General features: G+C 31.8%; 1 protein-coding gene across 10 annotated transcripts; it reads right to left on the bottom strand.

The window, feature by feature from the left end:
- Positions 1-260: 260 nt before the first annotated feature.
- Positions 261-26,953, bottom strand: LOC119605324 (macoilin). Of its 10 annotated transcripts, none has more exons than XM_037958352.1 (12): positions 26,548-26,953; positions 14,387-15,072; positions 13,894-14,216; positions 7,296-7,440; positions 7,108-7,234; positions 6,910-7,036; positions 5,016-5,749; positions 4,371-4,691; positions 2,457-2,588; positions 1,619-2,391; positions 1,353-1,545; positions 261-1,291 (listed from the first exon to the last, which is right to left on the bottom strand). In XM_037958352.1, exons 3-12 carry the CDS (start codon positions 13,971-13,973, stop codon positions 705-707), a joined length of 3,219 nt encoding a protein of 1,072 aa, XP_037814280.1. In that variant the 5' UTR covers positions 13,974-14,216; positions 14,387-15,072; positions 26,548-26,953; the 3' UTR covers positions 261-704. The 10 variants fall into 10 exon arrangements, with proteins under 10 accessions (XP_037814280.1, XP_037814282.1, XP_037814281.1 ...); XM_037958354.1 differs by having other exon boundaries at positions 14,607-15,072; XM_037958353.1 differs by having other exon boundaries at positions 14,679-15,072.
- Positions 26,954-27,907: the final 954 nt, after the last annotated feature.

Genomic DNA, 27,907 nt, shown 5'->3' with positions numbered 1-27,907 from the left:
AAAGAGAGAAAGCAATATTTTCTTTAAAAAATGTCAATTTTTCATTGAGAAAATACAGTTCTTTAGAAAACTGTCTTAACAGAAACATTTCTAAAGAAACGTGCCTTAAAAAAAACAGAGAAAAGTGCTTGAGAAGGAACTTTTCTGTGGAAAACGTTCTTGATAACGAACTTAACAAAATTTACCCCCTTATTTCAAAACTTTTCTTTAAAATCTCCCACAAAAAACATTTCGAATCAATTATTTAGTTTTTTTTTAATGCAGTTTTTATTTCATTTCTTTTCAAATTTGTGTTTTTTTATTATTTTCATTTTCTTGTGTGTGTTTTGTTTTACTTTTTCAATAAGATATTTGTTGTTTGTTATTTCATCTTGTTGTTTTTTGCTTTAAAGTTTTTTTTTTAAATTTTTTAATTGTATTTTAATTATTTGCTATTAATTCAATATTGAGATACTCTGTTCGCTAAGAAAGAAGAAAAATTTGTTTTTCACACAGTCCGAGACAATAATAATTTTCAAAAGAAATTTTGCTGTGTACGATGATGGATGCACTTAGGAAGAGAGTATTTCAGTTAAAGAATTTTACAAATTATTTATTGGTTTTTTATATCCAAGTAGTTTTAGTTTTTGTTTAGTAAAATAATCTCAAACATGACGTCGACTACTGTTTTGTAAATGTTGATGGACATTTTTATTAAATATACATCAGGCATCTCCGGAGCCACCGACAACGACAACATTTCCCCCATTATTGTTGGGACCACCAGATTTAGGTGTATAGACCGTGGCATTGGGATCTAAATTGGAACCGTTTGGATTGCCAACGCCGTTAGAAACTTGAGGACATGTTACTAACACCGAGGTGGCCACTGAAACGGGTACAACTCCAGCACATTGCTGTTGTTGCTGCTGTTGTTGATGCTGTTGTTGTTGCTGCTGTTGTTGTTGATGTTGTTGTTGCTGCTGTTGTTGCTGCTGCTGTTGTTGAGAGTGTGTGGTAACAACATATTCCCCGGATAAGGTTTGCTGCACATAATCAGATGTTGAGGCTGAGACAATCACACGTCCGGTTAGTTGTTGTTGGGCTTGAGCTGCACTAAGGCTGGTTAGCATAGGGGAAGCTGGACCGGGACCAGTTTGTAGCGGTGGTGTATCATTCATGCGTAACATAGAACTGGCACCGGTTGAGCTACAAGCGGGCAAACACAAAGTATCAGTGGGCATGACCGCTAACAGTTGGGCAATTTTTGCCTTAAGATCATGCACCTCATCTTCCTTGGAGCGACGTAGGCCTTTTAGAAAAAGAATATTAAAATGAAATTTCCTACTAAAACATCAGTTTGCTATAATTACTTTCTGATATTTCCAATTGTCGTTTGGCATCCCCCAGAGCTGAGAATAAGTCCAGCTTAACTCTCGTCTCTGCCGAGAGATTTTTCTCCAAAGTGCAATTCTTGTCTTGCATAGCGGCCAAGGCGTTCATTAATACATCAGTACCGGGTTGTATAGAATCACGATTACGTATCTCTTGCTCAAACATACGCAGCTGGAAAGTATTAAATGAAATTTAATAGAAATTTATGGATTTTATTGAATTAATAACAAAAAACACTACAGACCTCCTGTTCCCATTTCCGTCCATGCTGTTCGGCCATTTGTTTAGCTTCCTCAGCCATTTTTAAATCACGTCTTAGCTGTTTAATTTCCTCCTCCATCTGTTGTTTCCTCTGTTTACACTGTGAACTGCATTCGGGTCGCGCTGCCTTCTCTTCAGCCAATTTACGTGCCTTCTTCTCGTTATTGAGTTGAGCATCTAATGACTGTTTCTGCCGCCTCTCTTCGGCTAAACGCCTTTCGACCGTCTGCAATTGCATCATGTCATTGTGCCGGGCATTGGTCAATTCGTGTAAACGTTTCTCCAGTTCATCACATTCTTTCTGTTTGGCCTGCAAACAGGATTTTGTTGTCATATTCGTGTCCAATTTTTGTCTCAACTCGTTTTCGATCTGTTTCATGTGACTGATTTCCGAGCGATATTTCTTTACATCGGCTTCCAGTTTAAGACAGGATTCACAGATCTTTGAGACAACCTTAGAAGCTAAATGAGATATGGTAGATGTGGCCGAATTACCGGAAACACCTGAAGATGAAGAAGACGAAGTACTTGATGAGGAAGAGGAAACCGATGAAGCATCGGAATTGTGATGATGATTATGATGAGTATCCTTAGTTGTGTTGTTATGATTCTCTTTGTTAGAAGAGTCTTTTGTATGAGAATGATTATTATTATTGTTGTTGCTGCTATTACTGCTGTTGTTGTTATTATTATTGTTGTGGTTATGATGGTGATTGTCTTTGGAAGCATTATCCTTCTTAGAACGATTACGGCGTCCTAAATAAAAGACGTTCATTTAAACAATAAATATATTTAAAGTAAAAGAGCACTAGTTTTCTTACCTTTAGTTTTCTCCACCGGTTCCACTGTTACAACATCTTCCGTATCCAAATGCGAATTAACATTGCCATTAACATTATATGCTGACGACGTTGTGGAAGTATTCGACTTTTTATTCGATTTTGATTGTGATTCTTGAAAAGATAAACAAATTAATTTAATTATAAAATAGAACTTAACTAGAACTAAACTAGAATTGAACTAGAACTGAACTACAACTGAACTAGAACTGAACTAGAACTGAACTAGAACTGAACTAGAACTGAACTAGAACTGAACTAGAACTGAACTAGAACTGAACTAGAACTGAACTAGAACTGAACTAGAACTGAACTAGAACTGAACTAGAACTGAACTAGAACTGAACTAGAACTGAACTAGAACTGAACTAGAACTGAACTAGAACTGAACTAGAACTGAACTAGAACTGAACTAGAACTGAACTAGAACTGAACTAGAACTAGAACTGAACTAGAACTGAACTAGAACTGAACTAGAACTGAACTAGAACTGAACTAGAACTGAACTAGAACTGAACTAGAACTGAACTAGAACTGAACTAGAACTGAACTAGAACTGAACTAGAACTGAACTAGAACTGAACTAGAACTGAACTAGAACTGAACTAGAACTGAACTAGAACTGAACTAGAACTGAACTAGAACTGAACTAGAACTGAACTAGAACTGAACTAGAACTGAACTAGAACTGAACTAGAACTGAACTAGAACTAGAACTGAACTAGAACTGAACTAGAACTGAACTAGAACTGAACTAGAACTGAACTAGAACTGAACTAGAACTGAACTAGAACTGAACTAGAACTGAACTAGAACTGAACTAGAACTGAACTAGAACTGAACTAGAACTGAACTAGAACTGAACTAGAACTGAACTAGAACTGAACTAGAACTGAACTAGAACTGAACTAGAACTGAACTAGAACTGAACTAGAACTGAACTAGAACTGAACTAGAACTGAACTAGAACTGAACTAGAACTGAACTAGAACTGAACTAGAACTGAACTAGAACTGAACTAGAACTGAACTAGAACTGAACTAGAACTGAACTAGAACTGAACTAGAACTGAACTAGAACTGAACTAGAACTGAACTAGAACTGAACTAGAACTGAACTAGAACTGAACTAGAACTGAACTAGAACTGAACTAGAACTGAACTAGAACTGAACTAGAACTGAACTAGAACTGAACTAGAACTGAACTAGAACTGAACTAGAACTGAACTAGAACTGAACTAGAACTGAACTAGAACTGAACTAGAACTGAACTAGAACTGAACTAGAACTGAACTAGAACTGAACTAGAACTGAACTAGAACTGAACTAGAACTGAACTAGAACTGAACTAGAACTGAACTAGAACTGAACTAGAACTGAACTAGAACTGAACTAGAACTGAACTAGAACTGAACTAGAACTGAACTAGAACTGAACTAGAACTGAACTAGAACTGAACTAGAACTGATCTAAAACTGAACTAGAACTGAACTAGAACTGAACTAGAACTGAACTAGAACTGAACTGGAACTGAACTAGAACTGAACTAGAACTGAACTAGAACTGAACTAGAACTGAACTATAACTGAACTAGAACTGAACTAGAACTGAACTAGAACTGAACTAGAACTTAACTAGAACTGAACTAGAACTGAACTAGAACTGAACTAGAACTTAACTAGAACTGAACTAAAACTAAACTAGAACTGAACTAGAACTTACTAGAACTTAACTAGAACTTAACTAGAACTTAACTAGAACTTAACTAGAACTTAACTAGAACTTAACTAGAACTTAACTAGAACTGAACTAGAATTGAACTTGATTCAGATTTTGAGAAATTTATTTAAAAAACTTTTCACAAGCTTCTGTCCAATTTGTGATTCTTTCACTCACCATGTTTATCTTTTGGTTGCTGCTGTTGCTGATGATAATTATTATCCCATTCAGATGATTTATCCTTATTATTGTTATTATTATGATTTTGTTGGTGCTGCTGATGATGTGTATTGCTTTCATTGCCCTGATTCAATTGATGATAGTTGTTGTTTTTGTTATTGGTTTTTGTTTGACTTTCATTATCACCAGCACCACCAGCAGCTAAATTATTATGATTTGACGATGAACTACCTTTGTGTTTATTTTCTTTATCCATACTACGTCGATGGTTTTTACCGCCTCCACTGCTGCCACCGCCGATATGACCATTTGATGAGACTGTGAAAAGTGAGAGGAAACAGATATTTATTTTTTTAATATTGATTTTATGAAAACCAAAACAACTGATAAAATAAACTACATTATCAAAAAAATAAAATGCATGCCTTTAATGTTATTATATAAGCTGTAAAATATTTACATTGAAATGACGAAAATTATAAGCAGGAATTAAACCGTTTTTTAAATATTTTCCATAAATACATATATCTTTTTGGCAAATAATACTACATAAATTTGATATTTACATGAATATTAAAATATAATTATTGTAAAATAAAAAATAAAAAAGCGAATTTTTGGTTTAAAAAAAGCATATAATACATATAAAATTACCACCACTACCGCCACCAATTTGTACATAGCTTTTATCATCATTAGACGATGACGTTGATGATGCTGTTGTTAGCGTAGTAGATAAATATGAGGCTGACGTAGAAGATGTTGTATTGTTATTATTATTGTTATTATTAGAAGTAGAGGAGAAAGTAGTATTAGAGGAGGAGGAGGAATTTGAGTTGTTGGCAACACCCGTTAGAGTAGCAGATGATGCCATTGAAGCGGTACCATTTGTTGTTGTAAAACTGTTACCATTGTGATTATTACTGTGATGATGCTGCTCCTGCTGTTGATGGTGATTATGCTGATGATGATGTTGTTGTTGCTGCAGCTGTTGTTGTTGATTTTGTGTTAAGGCCACAGAACCATTTGCTGTAGCTATAGAATTGGATATTTGTGTATGAGCTGCGGTTAAAGAAGCTCCTGTTGCTAACGTTGTATTTCCATTATGATGATTATGTTGATTTTGTGCAGCACCACTGCCTGTACCATGACCTGCTACTACAGCAGCAACGGCATTTGTAGTATTGGAAGCATTTGTGGCCACCACAGTTTGAGTGTCTTCAGACGGTGCGGGTTCTTCTTGTGGCAGTGCTTGTTGCAATAGTTGCATATAAAATTCATTTTCTTTTGAGACCTCCCGTTGTTTACGTTGTCGCATACGATAGCCAACATAGCTTTTGAAGCCAAAACCTAATGTTACCACTGGGTAGCCAATGCTAAAATTATATTTAGAGACATCCAAGGATAATGTAGGGAAACAAAGAAATGTAAATGAACATTTAGTAATATCCTTGAAAAATAAAGTTGTTCTTTTTTTCATGTCCAGTTCAGTTTTAGGTTAGTTCTAGTTCAGTTTAGTTTTACTTCAGTTCTAGTTCATTTCTCGTTCAGTTCTAGTTCATTTCTAGTTTAGTTCTAGTTCAGTTCTAGTTCAGTTCTAGTTCAGTTCTAGTTCAGTTCTAGTTCAGTTCTAGTTCAGTTCTAGTTCAGTTCTAGTTCAGTTCTAGTTCAGTTCTAGTTCAGTTCTAGTTCAGTTCTAGTTCTAGTTCAGTTCTAGTTCAGTTCTAGTTCAGTTCTAGTTGAGTTCTAGTTGAGTTTTAGTTCAGTTCTAGTTCAGTTCTAGTTCAGTTCTAGTTCAGTTCTAGTTCAGTTCTAGTTCAGTTCTAGTTCAGTTCTAGTTCAGTTCTAGTTCAGTTCTTAGTTCAGTTCTAGTTCAGTTCTAGTTCAGTTCTAGTTCAGTTCTAGTTCAGTTCTAGTTCAGTTCTAGTTCAGTTCTAGTTCAGTTATAGTTCAGTTCTAGTTCAGTTCTAGTTCAGTTCTAGATCAGTTCTAGTTCAGTTCTAGTTCAGTTCTAGTTCAGTTCTAGTTCAGTTCTAGTTCAGTTCTAGTTCAGTTCTAGTTCAGTTCTAGTTCAGTTCTAGTTCAGTTCTATTTCAGTTGTAGTCCAGTTTTAGTTCTAGTTCAGTTCTTGTTCAGTTCTAGTTCAGTTCTAGTTCAGTTCTAGTTCAGTTCTAGTTCAGTTCTAGTTCAGTTCTAGTTCAGTTCTAGTTCAGTTCTAGTTCAGTTCTAGTTCAGTTCTAGTTCAGTTCTAGTTCAGTTCTAGTTCAGTTCTAGTTCAGTTCTAGTTCAGTTCTAGTTCAGTTCTAGTTCAGTTCTATTTCAGTTGTAGTTCAGTTCTAGTTCAGTTCTAGTTCAGTTCTAGTTCAGTTCTAGTTCAGTTCTAGTTCAGTTCTAGTTCAGTTCTAGTTCAGTTCTAGTTCAGTTCTAGTTCAGATCTAGTTCAGTTCTAGTTCAGTTCTAGTTCAGTTCTAGTTCAGTTCTATTTTAGTTCAAGTTCAGTTCTTGTTGTTGTAACAACTTTTATTTATATACTCACCAATGTGCTGCAAACGGCCTACATAAATCTAAATGTGGCATATGTCTGCTATCCTTCCATCTTATACCAGCCTCTAAATATACAAATAACATCCACAATATGATGGTGGGCAAGCAAATGCCTTTATCTATCAAAAATATAAATAAAACAAAATACAATTTAAAAACAAATTCAAAGATAAATTTGAATTTCATTTACCTGTATGCCAAACATATTGTACCCAAACATATGTGCTGGCAGCAAATAATAACCAATTAACTGGTATAAAGAATAAACAAACCAAATCGGATGTTATAGCAATACAAACAAACAATACCGAAAATGCCTGTAAAAAAAATAATTTGAAATATAAAAAAAGAGCAAAATGTGCAAAAGTTACAACATACCAATCCTTTATATTTAAAAGAATCATGTACGGAGCGCAGTAGTAACCAGAAGGGCCATAAAAATTCAAAACGGAACATAAACATAAAATCTGCAGTTATCACAATTGCCCATAGTACCAAAAATTTCATATACAATACGGTTGTGCTGTAATTAGAAGAAAAAGGAATCATATTAAATAATGTAATATTTTCATTATTGTTATATTGTGTGTTGGTTTTGCTTTTAGTTTGTCACTGTTTGTCGCGCATCAATCTTTTAGTTGCGCACTAATTTGTTTACTTTAGGTAAATATTTAATGGTTATTTAAATGAATGTAAGGCCACCGCTATAAGTTAGTTAATAACAGTCTTTTGTTTAATAAATATACAAACAAAAACAAAAAGTATAAAGTCAATACATTAAAGTGTTTAAATAATGCACGTTTTCTGTTGACTAAGTATCAAATTTAGTGGGTTTTAATGTGGTAATAAATAAAATAAGATTTATTAACAATTAAAAATAGATTTAGCTGTTTTTATGGATAAAACAAATGTATCTTTTTGAGATCAATAAAGAAATTCAATTCATGATTATATGAAAGACTATAGACTAGACTACAACAACCTAAACTATAGTTATAAGTACAGACTAAACTATGGTTGAGACTATAGACTAGTTTATAATCTAGACTAAGGACTAGTCGACCGCTGCATATCTTAGATATTCTATAACAATATATCTTGTTGTTCCCTTTAAAAACTTTCTTTTAGCACTCACTGTTAATTTTGTTTATAAAGTTAATTCAACTACATATTTTATACAGCAGCATTTTTAAGATAAGCTAAATTCTGCTCGTGTCATCAATCATAAAATTGTTATAAAATTTAAGATTCAGTAACAAAGTACAAAACGGAACAGAAATTCTTTACTATTTTATTACCTGAGAGATGATCGAATAATAATTGTTCTTTAAATAGGTTATAATATAAAACTAATTAATATAATGATACTTGCTACATATTTTTCCTTTTGTATATCAAAATTGATAAGGTGTGAATAAGTAGTAACGATTTAAGTAAATAAAAGTTAAATTTATTTAGTAACCGAATATATATTTTAAAGTTTTTTTTATAGTCTAGCATATAATCTAGTCTATAATATAGACTATAGGCTAGTCTATAGTCTAGTGTATGGTTAGTCTGCAGTCCAGTCTATAGTTTAGTTTATTGTCTAGTTAATACTACAGTTTTGTCTATAGTCTAGTATATAGTCTAGTCTATAGTCTAGTCTATAATCTAGTCTATAGACTAGTCTATAGTCTAGTCTAGAGTCTAGTCTATAGACTAGTCTATAGTCTAGTCTATAGTCTAGTCTATAGTCTAGTCTATAGTCTAGTCTATAGTCTAGTCTATAGTCTAGTCTATAGTCTAGTCTATAGTCTAGTCTATAGTCTAGTCTATAGTCTAGTCTATGTCTAGTCTATAGTCTAGTCTATAGTCTAGTCTATAGTCTAGTCTATAGTCTAGTCTATAGTCTAGTCTATAGTCTAGTCTATAGTCTAGTCTATAGTCTAGTCTATAGTCTAGTCTATAGTCTAGTCTATAGTCTAGTCTATAGTCTAGTCTATAGTCTAGTCTAAGTCTAGTCTAGTCTATAGTCTAGTCTATAGTCTAGTCTATAGTCTAGTCTATAGTCTAGTCTATAGTCTAGTCTATAGTCTAGTCTATAGTTCTAGTCTATAGTCTAGTCTATATCCTAGTTATAGTCTAGTCTATAGTCTAGTCTATAGTCTAGTCTATAGTCTAGTCTATAGTCTAGTCTATTCTAGTCTATGTCAGTCTATAGTCAGTCTATAGTCTAGTCTATAGTCTAGTCTATAGTCTAGTCTATAGTCTAGTCTATAGTCTAATCTATAGTCCAGTCTATAGTCCAGTCTATAGTCTAGTCTATAGTCTTAGTCTATAGTCCAGTCTATAGTCTAGTCTATAGTCTAGTCTACAGTCTAGTCTATAGTCTAGTCCATAGTCTAGTCTATAGTCTAGTCCTATAGTCTAGTCTATAGTCTAGTCTATAGTCTAGTCTATAGTCTAGTCTAGTCTATAGTCTAGTCTGTAGTCTAGTCTATGTCTAGTCTGTAGTCTAGTCTATAGTCTAGTCTATAGTCTAGTCTAGTCCATAGTCTAGTCTATAGTCTAGTCTATAGTCTAGTCTATAGTCTAGTCTATAGTCTAGTCTGTAGTCTAGTCTATAGTCTAGTCTATAGTCTAGTCTAGTCCATAGTCTAGTCTATAGTCTAGTCTATAGTCAGTCTATAGTCTAGTCTATAGTCCAGTCTATAGTCTAGTCTATAGTCTAGTCTATAGTCTAGTCTATAGTCTAGTCTATAGTCTAGTCTATAGTCTAGTCTATAGTCTAGTCTATAGTCTAGTCTATAGTCTAGTCTATAGTCTAGTCTATAGTCTAGTCCTATAGTCTAGTCTATAGTCTAGTCTTAGTCTAGTCTATAGTCTAGTCTATAGTCTAGTCTATAGTCTAGTCTATAGTCTAGTCTATAGTCTAGTCTATAGTCTAGTCTATAGTCTAGTCTATAGTCTAGTCTATAGTCTAGTCTATAGTCTAGTCTATAGTCTAGTCTATAGTCTAGTCTATAGTCTAGTCTATAGTCTAGTCTATAGTCTAGTCTATAGTCTAGTCTATAGTCTATAGTCTAGTCTATAGTCTAGTCTATAGTCTAGTCTATAGTCTATAGTCTAGTCTATAGTCTAGTCTATAGTCTAGTCTATAGTCTAGTCTATAGTCTAGTCTATAGTCTAGTCTATAGTCTAGTCTATAGTCTAGTCTATAGTCTAGTCTATAGTCTATAGTCTAGTCTATAGTCTAGTCTATAGTCTAGTCTATAGTCTAGTCTATAGTCTAGTCTATAGTCTAGTCTATAGTCTAGTCTATAGTCTAGTCTATAGTCTAGTCTATAGTCTAGTCTATAGTCCAGTCTATAGTCTAGTCTATAGTCTAGTCTATAGTCTAGTCTATAGTCTAGTCTATAGTCTAGTCTATAGTCTAGTCTATAGTCTAGTCTATAGTCTAGTCTATAGTCTAGTCTAGTCTATAGTCTAGTCTATAGTCTAGTCTATAGTCTAGTCTATAGTCTAGTCTATAGTCTAGTCTATAGTCTAGTCTATAGTCTAGTCTATAGTCTAGTCTATAGTCTAGTCTATAGTCTAGTCTATAGTCTAGTCTATAGTCTAGTCTATAGTCTAGTCCATAGTCTAGTCTATAGTCTAGTCTATAGTCTAGTCTATAGTCTAGTCTATAGTCTAGTCTATAGTCTAGTCTATAGTCTAGTCTATAGTCTAGTCTATAGTCTAGTCTATAGTCTAGTCTATAGTCTAGTCTATAGTCTAGTCTATAGTCTAGTCTATAGTCTAGTCTATAGTCTAGTCTATAGTCTAGTCTATAGTCTAGTCTATAGTCTAGTCTATAGTCTAGTCTATAGTCTAGTCTATAGTCTAGTCTATAGTCTAGTCTATAGTCTAGTCTAGTCTAGTCTATAGTCTAGTCTATAGTCTAGTCTAGTCTATAGTCTAGTCTATAGTCTAATCTATAGTCTAATCTATAGTCTAGTCTATAGTCTAGTCTAGTCTATAGTCTAGTCTATAGTCTAGTCTATAGTCTAGTCTATAGTCTAGTCTATAGTCTAGTCTAGTCTATAGTCTAGTCTAGTCTATAGTCTAATCTATAGTCTAGTCTATAGTCTAGTCTATAGTCTAGTATATAGTCTAGTCTACAGTCTAGTCTATAGTCTAGTCTATAGTCTAGTCTATAGTCTAGTCTATAGTCTAGTCTGTAGCCTAGTCTATAGTCTAGTCTAGTCTATAGTCTAGTCTATAGCCTAGTCTATAGCCTAGTCAATAGTCTAGTCTATAGTCTAGTCTATAGTCTAGTCTATAGTCTAGTCTATAGTCTAGTCTATAGTCTAGTCTATAGTCTAGTCTATAGTCTAGTCTATAGTCTAGTCTATAGTCTAGTCTATAGTCTAGTCTATAGTCTAGTCTATAGTCTAGTCTATAGTCTAGTCTATAGTCTAGTCTATAGTCTAGTCCATAGTCTAGTCTATAGTCTAGTCTATAGTCTAGTCTATAGTCTAGTCTATAGTCTAGTCTATAGTCTAGTCTATAGTCTAGTCTATAGTCTAGTCTATAGTCTAGTCTATAGTCTAGTCTATAGTCTAGTCTATAGTCTAGTCTATAGTCTAGTCTATAGTCTAGTCTATAGTCTAGTCTATAGTCTAGTCTATAGTCTAGTCTATAGTCTAGTCTAGTCTAGTCTATAGTCTAGTCTATAGTCTAGTCTAGTCTATAGTCTAGTCTATAGTCTAATCTATAGTCTAATCTATAGTCTAGTCTATAGTCTAGTCTAGTCTATAGTCTAGTCTATAGTCTAGTCTATAGTCTAGTCTATAGTCTAGTCTATAGTCTAGTCTAGTCTATAGTCTAGTCTAGTCTATAGTCTAATCTATAGTCTAGTCTATAGTCTAGTCTATAGTCTAGTATAGTCTAGTCTACAGTCTAGTCTATAGTCTAGTCTATAGTCTAGTCTATAGTCTAGTCTATAGTCTAGTCTGTAGCCTAGTCTATAGTCTAGTCTAGTCTATAGTCTAGTCTATAGCCTAGTCTATAGCCTAGTCAATAGTCTAGTCTATAGTCTAGTCTATAGTCTAGTCTATAGTCTAGTCTATAGTCTAGTCTATAGTCTAGTCTATAGTCTAGTCTATAGTCTAGTCTATAGTCTAGTCTATAGTCTAGTCTATAGTCTAGTCTATAGTCTAGTCTATAGTCTAGTCTATAGTCTAGTCTATAGTCTAGTCCATAGTCTAGTCTATAGTCTAGTCTATAGTCTAGTCTATAGTCTAGTCTATAGTCTAGTCTATAGTCTAGTCTATAGTCTAGTCTATAGTCTAGTCTATAGTCTAGTCTATAGTCTAGTCTATAGTCTAGTCTATAGTCTAGTCTATAGTCTAGTCTATAGTCTAGTCTATAGTCTAGTCTATAGTCTAGTCTATAGTCTAGTCTATAGTCTAGTCTATAGTCTAGTCTATAGTCTAGTCTATAGTCTAGTCTATAGTCTAGTCTATAGTCTAGTCTAGTCTAGTCTATAGTCTAGTCTATAGTCTAGTCTAGTCTATAGTCTAGTCTATAGTCTAATCTATAGTCTAATCTATAGTCTAGTCTATAGTCTAGTCTAGTCTATAGTCTAGTCTATAGTCTAGTCTATAGTCTAGTCTATAGTCTAGTCTATAGTCTAGTCTAGTCTATAGTCTAGTCTAGTCTATAGTCTAATCTATAGTCTAGTCTATAGTCTAGTCTATAGTCTAGTATATAGTCTAGTCTACAGTCTAGTCTATAGTCTAGTCTAAGTCTAGTCTATAGTCTAGTCTATAGTCTAGTCTGTAGCCTAGTCTAGTCAGTCTAGTTATAGTCTAGTCTATAGCCTAGTCTATAGCCTAGTCAATAGTCTAGTCTATAGTCTAGTCCATAGTCTAGTCTATAGTCTAGTCTATAGCCTAGTCTATAGTCTAGTCTAGTCTATAGTCTAGTCTAGTCTATAGTCTAGTCTAGTCTATATAGTCTAGTCTATAGTCTAGTCTAGTCTATAGTCTAGTAGTCTATAGTCTAGTCTAGTCTATAGTCTAGTCTAGTCTATAGTCTAGTCTAGTCTAGTCTATAGTCTAGTCTATAGTCTAGTCTAGTCTATAGTCTAGTCTAGTCTAGTCTATAGTCTAGTCTATAGTCTAGTCTATAGCCTAGTCAATAGTCTAGTCTGTAGTCTAGTCTATAGTCTAGTCTATAGTCTAGTCTATAGTCTAGTCTATAGTCTAGTCTATAGTCTAGTCTATAGTCTAGTCTATAGTCTAGTCTATAGTCTAGTCTATAGTCTAGTCTATAGTCTAGTCTATAGTCTAGTCTATAGTCTAGTCTATAGCCTAGTCAATAGTCTAGTCTGTAGGCTAGTCTATAGTCTAGTCTATAGTCTAGTCTATAGTCCTAGTCTATAGTCTAGTCTATAGTCTAGTCATAGTCTATCTAGTCTAGTCTAGCTCTATAGTCTAGTCTATAGTCTAGTCTATAGTCTAGTCTATAGTCTAGTCTATAGTCTAGTCTATAGTCTAGTCTATAGTCTAGTCTATAGTCTAGTCTATAGTCTAGTCTATAGTCTAGTCTATAGTCTAGTCTATAGTCTAGTCTATAGTCTAGTCTATAGTCTAGTCTATAGTCTAGTCTATAGTCTAGTCTATAGTCTAGTCTATAGTCTAGTCTATAGTCTAGTCTATAGTCTAGTCTATAGTCTAGTCTATAGTCTAGTCTATAGTCTAGTCTATAGTCTAGTCTATAGTCTAGTCTATAGCCTAATCTATAGTATAGTCAATAGTCTAGTCTATAGTATAGTCTATAGTGTAGTCTATAGTCTAGTCTAGTCTATAGTCTAGTCTACAGTCTAGTCTATAGTCTTATCTATAATCGAGTCTATAGTCTAGTCTGTAGTCTAGTCTATAGCTTAGTGTATAGTTTGATTATTGAAATTATTATTGTTGCATTTTATTACAACTGTTTCAAAACTCACCTGCCATACATGCTTTCCGTTATTTTGTTACGTTTTATAGGTCTCCGTAGTTTGCCGCAATCGGCATTACGACGCTTCATTTTGAAATTTGTAATTTTTTCAATTTATAAAAATAACCGTTTTGAAAAAATAAAATATTTATGTTTTCTGTGTGTGTGTGTTTCTTTGATTTCTTGTAGATTTTCTTCGTCGTTCAAACAAACTTTCAATTTATCGTATTCTCTAGTGTTTATTCTCTAATTTCCAATATAGAACGTATTTTGTAGTTAATTTTAATTCTTTAAGCGTATTATAGCTTTTTTTTGGGGGTCTTCAATTTTCTGCTGTAAAAGAAGAATAAAATTTTAGTAGCAGAGAGACACTAACGTCGAGCGCGCTGTATAAGACAGTGTGACGGACGAACGTGTAGGGGGTAATAATTATTTAACAATCAAACAAATTAGTAGATGATGCACTAATGAGAGCACGCGAAAATGAAATTCTTCCAACATACAACAACTACAACACCTTCTTCTGATATTTGTTAGTTAATTTTGTTGCTGTTGTTGTTATAATTGCTGTTGTGATAGTTTTAAATTTCAAGTGTATAATAAGTTTTATCGTTTTATTTTCTGCTGTTTATAGACTTGGCTATTTTATATTATAGAACTAATAAGTTGTTTGTTGTTGTTATTGTTCTTTTATGCTGATTTTGATGGCTTATGTAGATTTACCACTTCTGTCAAAGGAATTCTTTTGTTGGTTTTTTTGTTATTATGTTGACAGGTTTTTGGTTAAATACATACTTTATGTTGCTGTTGTTTTTTTAAAACAAATTTAGCATATGGTTGTTGCTTTTATTGCTAGTTAAAATTATATCAGCATTAATAGTAAATAGCCTTTTTTACATTCACGTTTAGCTCTTCCAAAACAAAAACAAACAAAAATATAATAGTATTGTTGTTTTGTTGTTGATTAGTATATTTAACGTATTTCAAGAGCTTTTTTGTATTTTAATGTTTACATTAGTATAATACTCTTTAATTTTTTTTTTCTTATATTTCTTCTCCTTCTTGTTGTTGCCCTCTTTTAGTTAAGGTTGTTTTTATTTGCTGTTTGTTTATGTTTGCTTTATTTTCTTTTCTCAGTTGTTGTTTATTTGCAAACTGAATATATATTCCTTGTTGTTGTTGTTCTCCTCTGTAATTAGAAAGAATGCAAATATATATTTAAATAAATATACATACATACATATGTATTTAAATGTTATTCTTTTCTTTTACAAAAATTAAACAAAACATTTCTATTTAAACACTTCCAAGAGTTGGTGGGTTGGAAAGGGGACAAAATACAAACAAATTACATAAATTTTACTTTCAAATGTCAATGTTTTTGTTTTGCATTTTATACGTTTGGTATTAATTCTTTTAGCTATTTTTAAATATTTATTTCTCTATAGAATATTTTTTTGCACTTTTAAGCATTAAATGGTATAGGAAAGTTGAATCATTAAATAAATTAATCAATATCATTTAGTCATATGCATTCAATTTTTACAACTTTTAATTTTAAAGTTTAAATAAAATCGTGTTTGTTTTTATTTCTACACAATTTGGTCATTTGTGTTTTCTTATGATAATATTAAGCTAAAAATAGATGTTAACAAAATGTGCAATTTATAAACTTTATTTAAACAGCTGCTATAAACACTTTATAATAGAAATTATGCAAAATTGTCTATCGATCTAACTATCTATCTATATTCCTGACGATAGATCAGTGTAAAGTTTTCTTGAGAGAACAATCTACAGTCTTGCCTATAGATCAGTCTATAGTCTTGTCATATTTAAAAAATTAGTATGTATGTATGTATGTATGTATGTACAATGTTTTAAGGAAATTGAAAATTCAGTTCTAGTTCAGTTCTAGTTTAGTTCTAGTCAGTCTAGTTCAGTTCTAGTTCAGTTCTTAGTTCAGTTCTAGTTCAGTTCTAGTTCAGTTCTAGTTCAGTTCTAGTTCAGTTCTAGTTCAGTTCTAGTTCAGTTTCTAGTTCAGTTCTAGTTCAGTTGTTCTAGTTCTCGTCAGTTCGAGTTCAGTTCTAGTTCAGTTCTAGTTCAGTTCTAGTTTCAGTTCTAGTTCAGTCCTAGCTTCAGTTTCTAGTTCAGTTTCTAGTTCAGTTGTTCGTTCGTTCTAGTTCAGTTCTAGTTCAGTTGTAGTTCAGTTGTAGTTCAGTTGTAGTTCAGTTGTCGTCAGTTGTAGTTCAGTTGTAGTTCAGTGTTAGTCAGTTCTAGTTCAGTTCTAGTTCAGTTCTAGTTCAAGTTCTAGTTCAGTTTTCTTAGTTCAGTTCTAGTTTCAGTTCTAAGTTCAGTTCTAGTTCAGTTCTAGTTCAGTTCTAGTTTCAGTTCTTAGTTCTAGTCAGTTTAGTTCAGTTCTAGTTCAGTTCTAGTCAGTTCTAGTTCAGTTCTAGTTCAGTTCTAGTTCAGTTCTAGTTCAGTTCTAGTTCAGTTCTAGTTTCGTTCTAGTTCAGTTCTAGTTCAGTTCTAGTTCAGTTCTAGTTCAGTTCTAGTTCAGTTCTAGTTCGTTTAGTTCAGTTCTAGTTCAGTTCTAGTTCAGTTCTAGTTCAGTTCTAGTTCCGTTCTAGTTCAGTTCTAGTTCAGTTCTAGTTCAGTTCTAGTTCAGTTCTAGTTCAGTTCTAGTTCAGTTCTAGTTCAGTTCAGTTCAGTTCTAGTTCAGTTTCTAGTTCAGTTCTAGTTCAGTTTCTAGTTCAGTTCTAGTTCAGTTCTAGTTCAGTTCTAGTTCAGTTCTAGTTCAGTTCTAGTTCAGTTCTAGTCAGTTCTAGTTCAGTTTCTAGTTCAGTTCTAGTTCAGTTCTAGTTCAGTTCTCGTTCAGTTCTAGTTCAGTTCTAGTTCAGTTCTAGTTCATTCTAGTTCCGTTCTTCTAGTTCAGTTCAATTTCCAGTTAGTTCAGTTCTAGTTCAGTTCTAGTTCAGTTCTAGTTCAGTTCTAGTTCAGTTCTAGTTCAGTTCTAGTTCAGTTCTAGTTCAGTTCTAGTTCAGTTCTAGTTCAGTTCTAGTCAGTTCTAGTTCCGTTCTAGTTCAGTTCTAGTTCAGTTCTAGTTCAGTTCTAGTTCAGTTCTAGTTCAGTTCTAGTTCAGTTCTAGTCAGTTCTAGTTCAGTTCTAGTTCGTTCTAGTTCAGTTCTAGTTCAGTTCTAGTTCAGTTCTAGTTCAGTTCTAGTTCAGTTCTAGTTCAGTTCCTAGTTCTGTTCTAGTTCAGTTCTAGTTCAGTTCTAGTTCAGTTCTAGTTCAGTTCTAGTTCAGTTTCTAGTTCAGTTCTAGTTCAGTTCTAGTTCAGTTCAGTAGTTCAGTAGTTCTAGTTCAGTTCTAGTTCAGTTCTAGTTCAGTTCTAGTTCAGTTCTAGTTCAGTTCTAGTTCCAGTTCTAGTTCTAGTTCTAGTTCAGTTCTAGTTCAGTTCTAGTTCAGTTCTAGTTCAGTTCTAGTTCAGTTCTAGTTCAGTTCCTAGTTCAGTTCTAGTTCTAGTTCAGTTCTAGTTCAAGTTCTAGTTCAGTTCTAGTTCAGTTCTAGTTCAGCTCTAGTCTAGCAGTTCTAGTTCAGTTCTAGTTCAGTTCTAGTTCAGTTCTAGTTCAGTTCTAGTTCAGTTCTAGTTCAGTTCTAGTGTCAGTTCTAGTTCAGTTCTAGTTCGTTAGTTCAGTCTCGTCAGTTCTAGCTTCAGTTCTAGTTCAGTTCTAGTTCAGTTCTAGTTCAGTTCTAGTTCAGTTCTAGTTCAGTTCTAGTTCAGTTCTAGTTCAGTTCTAGTCAGTTCTAGTCAGTTTAGTTCAGTTCTAGTTCAGTTCTAGTACAGTTCTAGTCAGTTCTAGTTCAGTTCTAGTTCAGTTCTAGTTCATTCTCGTACAGTTCTAGTTCAGTTCTAGTTCAGTTCTAGTTCAGTTCTAGTTCAGTTCTAGTTCAGTTCTAGTTAGTTCTAGATCTAGTCATTTCTACTTTAGTTCTAGTTCACCGAATTTTTAAATTTTCAAAAATTGGATTTTTTATCAAACATTTAATTTCTCACCAAAAATTCGAATTTCAAAAAAATTTAATTTTTACTAAACAAATCAATTATTCACCAAAAATTAAAGTTTTCCCCAAAAACATTTTGAAAAAAGTCTTTCCAACATTTCAAACTCATTAAACTTTTCCATTATATTTCAATTTGAATTTGTAAACAAGTAAATTATTTAAAATTTTGAAGCATTAAAAACTGTAATTAGCTGGAATATATAAAATACAATCATTATTGAGGGATTTAATTATAATTTTTTTGTTTACAGTTTCTAATTATGAAATTTTCAAAAAATGTGTGCGTTTTTTTTGTTTATGAAAAGTTCTAAACAAGTTATTGTTTTAATTATTGCATATTTTGTGATTTTTTTTTCTAATAAAACAAAAAATTTGTTTGTTTTTTATATAATAAAAAACAAATTTTATAAATGAACAATAAAATTTATTAGTACGAACACGTTTTTATAATAAGGTTCGATGTTTATAGAAGAGATTTTGTCGTTCTCATTGCTACAGATGTTTTTTAAAAAACCTTTTTCAACATTGGCTGCTGAAAGTGGTTATAAAAGCAAAAGGGGTTTGAGGGGGTGTGGGTGTGCATATAATAAAAAAGAAAAAGTTTAAATGAAAATTACACAAATATTTAACAACAATTGCCAAAAAGAAATCGAATTAAATATATAACACAATCTGGCTGTTTAGTTTAGTATAAAATGATTATAAAATTAAGAAAAACAAGATGTTGTGTTATAACACACAAAAAAGCGGTTTTACATGAACTAAATATACAAAAAAAAAAAAAATATTTATTTTAAAATAAATTATAAACAAAATATCAGAAAACTTGTTGGCATTGAGAAAAATAAAACTCAAAACTTAAATTGTTGCAAAAACTAAATAAAGGAAAGTGTTTTAAAAAAGATTTTGTCTTTACACACAGTTGTCTTTACATTTTTCACAAATTAACACAATTTTCCTTAGGAGTACACAAAGCAATTTGACTTACAAATATTTACCATTATTTCCTTTTTTAATTTTACACTATTTCCCTTTATTTCTATTCTTGATTTGTTTAACAGTTTGTCTTTTTATCTATTTTTTGTTGCATTTAAGTTACAACTTCCTGTTTCCTTGTTTTATCAATTTGTATTTAAATTTATTTTGTCAAACTATTTATTCAAAGAGAAAAGCAGAGCGCAAATTGGAATATAACCGACCGTTCGACCCTCATCATTAATTTAAGTAGCAACGTTGTATACACCTCAATGGTTTGTTATAAATGCAAAAAACAAACGTTTTAACTACAATGACTGCCTTCTGCCGCCTTTAAACTTTCTTTCACAATTTCGAAATAACCACAGATACAAACACACAATAAATATACTTCTTGATATGAAAAAACTCAATATATGGCTGGAGAACATGTTCAATAATATGTTCTCTAAGTGAAACATGTTGTTTCTGCTTCAATGCCCGAAGATACCGAAAGGAAATTGAGACATGTTGTATTGGGTTTGTGATTGCAAAGTATGTACAAGTAGGTGGCTCTGGCAGCAGTAGCTAAGAATGAAGGTAACCTTACAAACATCATCCTCCAATCCTGTGTTAACATCAGCGCCATTTTCCTACTCAACGTCATCAACATCACTGTCGTCCTTCCTCATCTACATACTATCGAAAGATATACTCGGTAGTCGTCGCATACAAATCTCTAGCAAACGCTATGTTTGTGTCGGGTGTAGTGTTGTATGTTAACAACCAATAAAAGTGACTATAACTGGATGTGATTTTAAGGGCAGACAAGATATTTTGTATTGAATGTAGAAGACAGAATATAATAATCATAAAAAAAGATGAAAAACAAACGAGTATTTTAAGTGGTTGCGATAAATGGTAACTACCCTACATCTATGTTTATGACAGATTTATACTTGTCAAATAAAGATAATTCTATTTTACTGTAAATATAAATTGTGAGGAAATTTAACTTAAAAGTTACTTAAACAATTTGTACAAAGTTCTAGTTCAGTTCTATTTCAGTTCTAGTTCAGTTCTAGTTCATTTCTAGTTCAGTTCTAGTTCAGTTATAGTTCAGTTATAGTTCAGTTCTAGTTCAGTTCTCGTTCAGTTCTAGTTCAGTTCTAGTTCAGTTCTAGTTCAGTTCTCGTTCAGTTCTAGTTCAGTTCTAGTTCAGTTTTCTTCTAGTTCAGTTCTAGTTCAGTTCTAGTTCAGTGTCTAGTTCAGTTCTAGTTCCGTTCTAAGTTCCGTTCTAGTTCAGTTCTAGTTCAGTTCTTAGTTCAGTTCTAGTTCAGTACTAGTTCAGTTCTAGTTCAGTTCTAGTTCAGTTCTAGTTCAGTTCTAGTCCAGTTCTAGTTCAGTTCTAGTTCATTTCTAGTTCATTTCTAGTTCAGTTCTAGTTCAGTTCTAGTTCAGTTCTTAGTTCAGTTCTAGTTCAGTTCTAGTTCAGTTCTAGTTCAGTTCTAGTTCAGTTCTAGTTCAGTTTCTAGTTCAGTTCTAGTTAAGTTCTAGTTCATTTCTAGTTCAGTTCTAGTTCAGTTCTAGTTCAGTTCTAGTTCAGTTCTAGTTCAGTTCTAGTTCAGTTTTAGTTCAGTTCTAGTTCAGTTCTAGTTCAGTTCTAGTTCAGTTCTAGTCAGTTCTAGTTCAGTTCTAGTTCAGTTCTAGTTCAGTTCTAGTTCAGTTCTAGTTCAGTTCTAGTTCAGTTCTAGTTCAGTTCTAGTTCAGTTCTAGTTCAGTTCTAGTTCAGTTCTAGTTCAGTTTCTAGTTCAGTTCTATGTTCAGTTCTAGTTCAGTTCTAGTTCAGTTCTAGTTCAGTTCTAGTTCAGTTCTAGTTCAGTTCTAGTTCAGTTCTAGTTCAGTTCTAGTTCAGTTCTAGTTCAGTTCTAGTTCAGTTCTAGTTCAGTTCTAGTTCAGTTCTAGTTCAGTTCTAGTTCAGTTCTAGTTCAGTTCTAGTTCAGTTCTAGTTCAGTTCTAGTTCAGTTCTAGTTCAGTTCTAGTCAGTTCTAGTTCAGTTCAGTTCTAGTTCAGTTCTAGTTCTAGTTCAGTTCTAGTTCAATTCTAGTTCAGTTCTAGTTCAGTTCTAGTTCAGTTCTAGTTCAGTTCTAGTTCAGTTGTAGTTCAGTTGTAGTTCAGTTGTAGTTCAGTTCTAGTTCAGTTCTAGTTCAGTTCTAGTTCAGTTCTAGTTCAGTTCTAGTTCAGTTCTAGTTCAGTTCTAGTTCAGTTCTAGTTCAGTTCTAGTTCAGTTCTAGTTCAGTTCTAGTTCAGTTCTAGTTCAGTTCTAGTTCAGTTCTAGTTCAGTTCTAGTTCAGTTCTAGTTCAGTTCTAGTTCAGTTCTAGTTCAGTTCTAGTTCAGTTCTAGTTCAGTTCTAGTTCAGTTCTAGTTCAGTTCTAATTCAGTTCTAGTTCAGTTCTAGTTTGTTCTAGTTTGTTCTAGTTCAGTTCTAGTTCAGTTCTAGTTCAGTTCTAGTTCAGTTCTAGTTCAGTTCTAGTTCAGTTCTAGTTCAGTTCTAGTTCAGTTCTAGTTCAGTTCTAGTTCAGTTCTAGTTCTAGTCAGTTCTAGTTCAGTTCTAGTTCTAGTTCAGTTCTTTTCTAGTTACTTCTAGTTCTGTTCTACTTCTGTTCTGGATCAATATAGTTCTAGTTACATTTTTTTTTACAAATTTTCCAACATACTTAATATACATTTCTCTAGCTTATAGTTAACAATAATTATTATACAAAGGAGTAGCAGAGAATGTTGAGTGTATTGACATTATTGCTTGGCTATGCATTATTAATTATTGCCACAGCAAATCTAATTAAAAACGGAAATTAAAGACTGGAAAAAATAAATAACAACAACAACTAAATAGAAAATATATGCATGAACATTATAAAAATGTATGTTAATGTAACTAAGAGGAAAAGAATCTATGTATCTATGAGCGTACAAATAATTTAATAAAACAGCTAAAAATAGTTAACAATTTTTATCATAACATTAGAAAATTCTAAAAGAATAATTTACCAGAGAGAAAGAGGCAAAAAGAGAAATGGAAAATTAAAAATAAAGCAACAGGAAAATCATTAAATGACATAAAAATAGAAAAATTAATAATTAAAATAAATTGGAACAAAATAACGTAAAAGAAATTTAAAGTAAAATGAATGTTATGAAAATCATATACATAGCAAAACGGAAACGGAAATGGAAATGTTTCAGTCATATTGTTTATAAGATGAGAGTAGGTATGTACTATGTACATACATATTTTGTTAGCATAACTTTGTGGCTCATAAATAAAAACAACAACTAAAGAGTAGTCGTATAATTAGAGTGGATGAGAAGCTGTGTAACAAAAGAAAATTGTGAAAAAATATAAATTTTTATCCACAAAAATTTATAAATTTGTATGTTGATATTGTTTTTGGGGGTTGAATAGAAAACAGGTTTTTGTATAAAAAGTTTGTTTTACTTTACTTATGCTCCACTAGAGGTGAGATCCTGACATTTGTTTGTACTCTTTTTGTATGCATGATAAAACATGTTGTCTATGCTAATGAATCACAGTGGAGACAACAAGTGGAGGGTATTGAGGGGGGTAGTTTTATTTATTAGATATGAATTTATTCATTGATAAGGGCAGCAATTAATTGGAGAGAACTTTTCACTAATTGTTTAGAGTTATAAGTAGAAAAAACTAAATCAATACAAACTATATATCAATAATATATCAAGCCAAGAATAGCCAGTTTTAGGCTCTTCGCCAAAGAAGTCCAAGGAGATTGATTGTGTTTACTAACTGGGTCATGTTTAATAGTAATTTGGTTTTTATATAAAAGCATTCATCTAAAACGGCCATCGTTATGAAGTTATGGAGATGATATACGAGAGTAACTAATAATGTTTTGAGATGTTTTAAAGACTAGAGGTCAGATAGAACTAGAGTTTAAAAGGACTAAATTTAAACTAAACTAAAACTGAACTTGAACATGAACTGAAAAGGAAATGAACTAGAAATGAACTAGCACTGAACTAGAAATGAACTAGAATTGAACTAGAACTGAACTAGAACTGAACTAGAACTGAACTAGAACTGAACTAGAACTGAACTAGAACTGAACTAGAACTGAACTAGAACTGAACTAGAACTGAACTAGAACTGAACTAGAACTGAACTAGAACTGAACTAGAACTGAACTAGAACTGAACTAGAACTGAACTAGAACTGAACTAGAACTGAACTAGAACTGAACTAGAACTGAACTAGAACTGAACTAGAACTGAACTAGAACTGAACTAGAACTGAACTAGAACTGAACTAGAACTGAACTAGAACTGAACTAGAACTGAACTAGAACTGAACAAGAACTGAACTAGAACGGAACTAGAGAACTAGAACTGAGCTAGAACTGAGCTAGAACTGAACTGAACTGAACTGAACTAGAACTGAACTAGAACTGAACTAGAACTGAACTAGAACTGAACTAGAACTGAACTAGAACTGAACTAGAACTGAACTAGAACTGAACTAGAACTGAACTAGAACTGAACTAGAACTGAACTAGAACTGAACTAGAACTGAACTAGAACTGAACTAGAACTGAACTAGAACTGAACTAGAACTGAACTAGAACTGAACTAGAACTGAACTAGAACTGAACTAGAACTGAACTAGAACTGAACTAGAACTGAACTAGAACTGAACTAGAACTGAACTAGAACTGAACTAGAACTGAACTAGAACTGAACTAGAACTGAACTAGAACTGAACTAGAACTGAACTAGAACTGAACTAGAACTGAACTAGAACTGAACTAGAACTGAACTAGAACTGAACTAGAACTGAACTAGAACTGAACTAGAACTGAACTAGAACTGAACTAGAACTGAACTAGAACTGAACTAGAACTGAACTAGAACTGAACTAGAACTGAACTAGAACTGAACTAGAACTGAACTAGAACTAGAACTGAACTAGAACTGAACTAGAACTGAACTAGAACTGAACTAGAACTGAACTAGAACTGAACTATAACTAGAACTGCACTGAACTAGAACTGCACTGAACTAGAACTGCACTGAACTAGAACTGAACTGGAACTGAACTGGAACTGAACTAGAACTGAACTAGAACTGAACTAGAACTGAACTAGAACTGAACTAGAACTGAACTAGAACTGAACTAGAACTGAACTAGAACTGAACTAGAACTGAACTAAAACTGAACTAGAACTGAACTAGAACTAGAACTGAACTAGAACTGAACTAGAACTGAACTAGAACTGAACTAGAACTGAACTAGAACTAGAACTGAACTAGAACTAGAACTGAACTAGAACTGAACTAGAACTGAACTAGAACTGAACTAGAACTGAACTAGAACTGAACTAGAACTGAACTAGAACTGAACTAGAACTGAACTAGAACTGAACTAGAATTGAACTAGAACTGAACTAGAACTGAACTAGAACTGAACTAGAACTGAACTAGAACTGAACTAGAACTGAACTAGAACTGAACTAGAACTGAACTAGAACTGAACTAGAACTGAACTAGAACTGTACTAGAACTGAACTAGAACTGAACTAGAACTGAACTAGAACTGAACTAGAACTGAACTAGAACTGAACTAGAACTGAACTAGAACTGAACTAGAACTGAACTAGAACTGAACTAGAACTGAACTAGAACTGAACTAGAACTGAACTAGAACTGAACTAGAACTGCACTAGAACTGAACTAAAACTGAACTAGAACTTAAGTAGAAATGAACAGAAATGAACTAAACAAGAACTGATGTAAAACAAAACTATAACTGAATCAGAACTGAATTATAATTGGGACCTTAAACTAGACTAAACAAAATGCAACTAGTCAGATATATCTCCGCAAAAGTTATTGGAGTATATGATCCATTTAGGTAATCCCAAAACTACTCCCCCTGTAAACATTATTGGAGTTGATGATTCGTTTAGTAGTTCTATGTAATGCAGGCATGGATCATGTTAATTTTTTTGCACTTTTCATAACACGCATTACATAGGACTTTATAGCGCATTATGTATTCCCATAATATTAGCGAGGGAGTAGTTTTGAGATTACTCTGTAGATTTGAGATTACTCCTAGGACATCACAATGTCAAATGGAGTATGTGTTTTTCATATATTTAAATTAGTTTTAGATCATTCCTAATCCTTTAAAGAGTACTCTTTAAACGCATGAGCGAAGTAGACTAGACTGGATTATGTTCTCTAAATCAAGTATGCCATATAAACCAGAGTACGGTCTGCTCTATAATCGAGACTACAGGCAAGGATAGAGTATACTCTTTAAAATAGACTAGATTCTTCTCAATAAACTAGACTAGAGTGAGTTATTAGATTTCTTTTTATTAATTTTAGTAGAATTAAGAAATTTGTTCATACCTGTTCTTAGTTGTTAAAAATATAATTGATTATTTAGATTCTAGTAAATCTTTCACACAAATTTAACAAATATTGTATTATTTCATTAAACATATTGTTGCTTTTCCACAATTTATTTTAATATTATTATTGTTTTTTCTGTTATTAATGCGTTTTTTACTCACAACTATTTGACGTCATAATTAAAACTAAAAAGAAACACCATCATCAGAATATATTTCACAATTTTTTTTTCGTACTGAACTTGGAAAATCAAGGTAAACAAGTCATAAATTAAACACAAAATATAAACATTAATAAAAAAAAATTAACAAAAAAAAAAAACGAAATATACATATAAAATCCACACAAGGATTAATCACAGAAAAAATAAAAGTATAAAAATATGATGAAATAACTACAATGAGAGCGGAAATAGAAAAGGAACTAAGAAAAAAAAAACAGCATCCACATTTAAACGAACAAGGAATAAATAAGGAAAAAGGAAAAGAAAATCAAAAATAGAAAAAATATAAACAAAACCAAGAAAAAGCTAAACATTAATGTAATGACATTAGGCCACTTTTTAACACACAAATACAAAAACAACAAGAAACACTAAACATAAACGTCATAATAACATTATTAACTTGATTGTACAACTTGTACAAACACCCACACTACAGCAACAACAACACACAATTTGCCGTATTCAATTGTAGAGAAAAGAGAGTGTTGTGTTATGTTGTTGTTATTAAAAACAGGCCTACTGTCAAAAAACAGAAAAACAAAACATCCAAAACACAAATTTTCATACAACAACTACAAAATTTACAGGAAAGTGGCGCAAATGCAAAAATAAAAAACAAATAAAAAAAGAAAAAATATGAAAATTATGACAAAACGGAAAATCAGAGAACATAATAATGGGAAAAAATATAAGGAAAAGCAAATCCAGAAAAAAAAAAACGGATAGACCGTGTATTTTTTTTAACATAATGACGATGCTACACTTCTAATATAAAAATAATAAAAAATATAAGAAATGTAATAAAAAATCCTTAACATTTTACATTTATTCCTTTTGCAGCACTTTTTTTATAACTTTTTACACTTTCTTTTTTCTGCTTAACTTTTTTTTATAATAAAATCTATAATTTTTTTTTAACTCCACTTTTTTGTAATGTTTTTTTACATGTTAGCAATACGTACAATAATTTTTGTTGTAATATTTTCGCTTAAAAAAGCCTTTACACTGCTGCTACTATTTTTTTTATCGTTTTGTGCTCTTTTTTTATTTCGTGGCCTACGTTTTTTTTTTCTTACAAATTTTGTATGTATAATTTTAACCTTTCTTTTTTGTTTATTCTTTTAATTTGTTTAAAATATTCATGGTATTTTTGTATATATATTATAATTTATTTTTCATAAACACTGTGTATATTATTTTATTATTAGTTTTATATATTTTTGCAATTTTTTCTCCTTCTTTTAATACAAAACAGCAGAAAATTTCTTGCTTCTTCTTGTTCTACAAGATTTTCTTCTCACCACAGCTGCTGCTGCTCACCACAAGCAATTTTTGCTGAACTCGACACACAAACACGTATATTTCATATGGGCAAGATTTTGCTGAGATACCCCACCATTAAGTTCGCTGCTTAGTACATATAAAAAAAAACAGATTTGCTCAGACAGAGCAAAATTCTCACCACCAAAAAAGTACTGCCAAGTTTTTATTGTAAAGTTGTTGAATCAGAGTTGTATTTTGTATAGAAAATACACACTGCTGAGGTGAAAATGTAAATTTTAACAAATTATGAAATTTGTATAAAATATATACAATTTCTACAGAACATTTCGTCCTCATATAACTTTTGTTTAGAAAACTTTATTTTAAGAAATTGAAATAGAAATTCATCCTTTTTAAATTTATTATATATTTATAAAATAATATTTTAATATAAAACTTTAATTTCCTATAAAAAATTTAAAAATATTTTCTATAGATAAAAACTTGAATTTTAATTTCTTTTTTGGAAAATTTTAAAATAAAGATTAAAAATCAGTTTTATGTGAAAAAAAATATTATTTTTAAGATAAATTAAATTTTTGTAAAAATTTGAAATTTAAGTGACTAAAATTTGAATTTTAGTGAACATTTAATTTTTAATGATAATTTTTAATTTTTTGGAGAAGTTGAATTGTAATAAAATTTTAACTCTTGAAAATATATATATATATATATACTATATATATATATATATATATATATATATATATATATATATATATATATATATATATATATATATATATATAATATGTTTTTTTTGTGATTTTTTTTTTAATATTAGGAAACTTTTGGATAAAGTAAAAATTTTGTTAATATTAGAAGTTAGTTAGTTAGTTAGTTAGTTAGTGGTTAGTTAGTTGTTAGTTGTAGTTAGTAGTTAGTTAGTTAGTTAGTTAGTTAGTTAGTTAGTTAGTTAGTTAGTTAGTTAGTTAGTTAGTTAGTTAGTTAGTTAGTTAGTTAGTTAGTAGTTAGTTAGTTAGTTAGTTAGTAGTTAGT

This window comes from Lucilia sericata, unplaced genomic scaffold (genome assembly GCF_015586225.1).
Source record: "Lucilia sericata isolate MDLA Ls3-8-SP2 unplaced genomic scaffold, ASM1558622v1 Contig000476F_arrow, whole genome shotgun sequence".
NCBI classification, from domain to species: Eukaryota; Metazoa; Arthropoda; class Insecta; order Diptera; family Calliphoridae; genus Lucilia; species Lucilia sericata.
The sequence above is the reverse complement of the archived record's forward strand: the minus strand, read 5'-3'. Positions and strand labels throughout refer to the sequence as shown.

Coding starts and splice junctions, on each gene's coding strand:
- LOC119605324 (XM_037958355.1), bottom strand. CDS start 13,973: ATGAAGCGTCGTAATGCCGATTGCGGCAAACTACGGAGACCTATAAAA. Junction 1,546..1,618: donor GACGGAAATGGGAACAGGAG/GTCTGTAGTGTT, acceptor AATACTTTCCAG/CTGCGTATGTTTGAGCAAGA. Junction 1,292..1,352: donor ACAATTGGAAATATCAGAAA/GTAATTATAGCA, acceptor TTTTTCTAAAAG/GCCTACGTCGCTCCAAGGAA.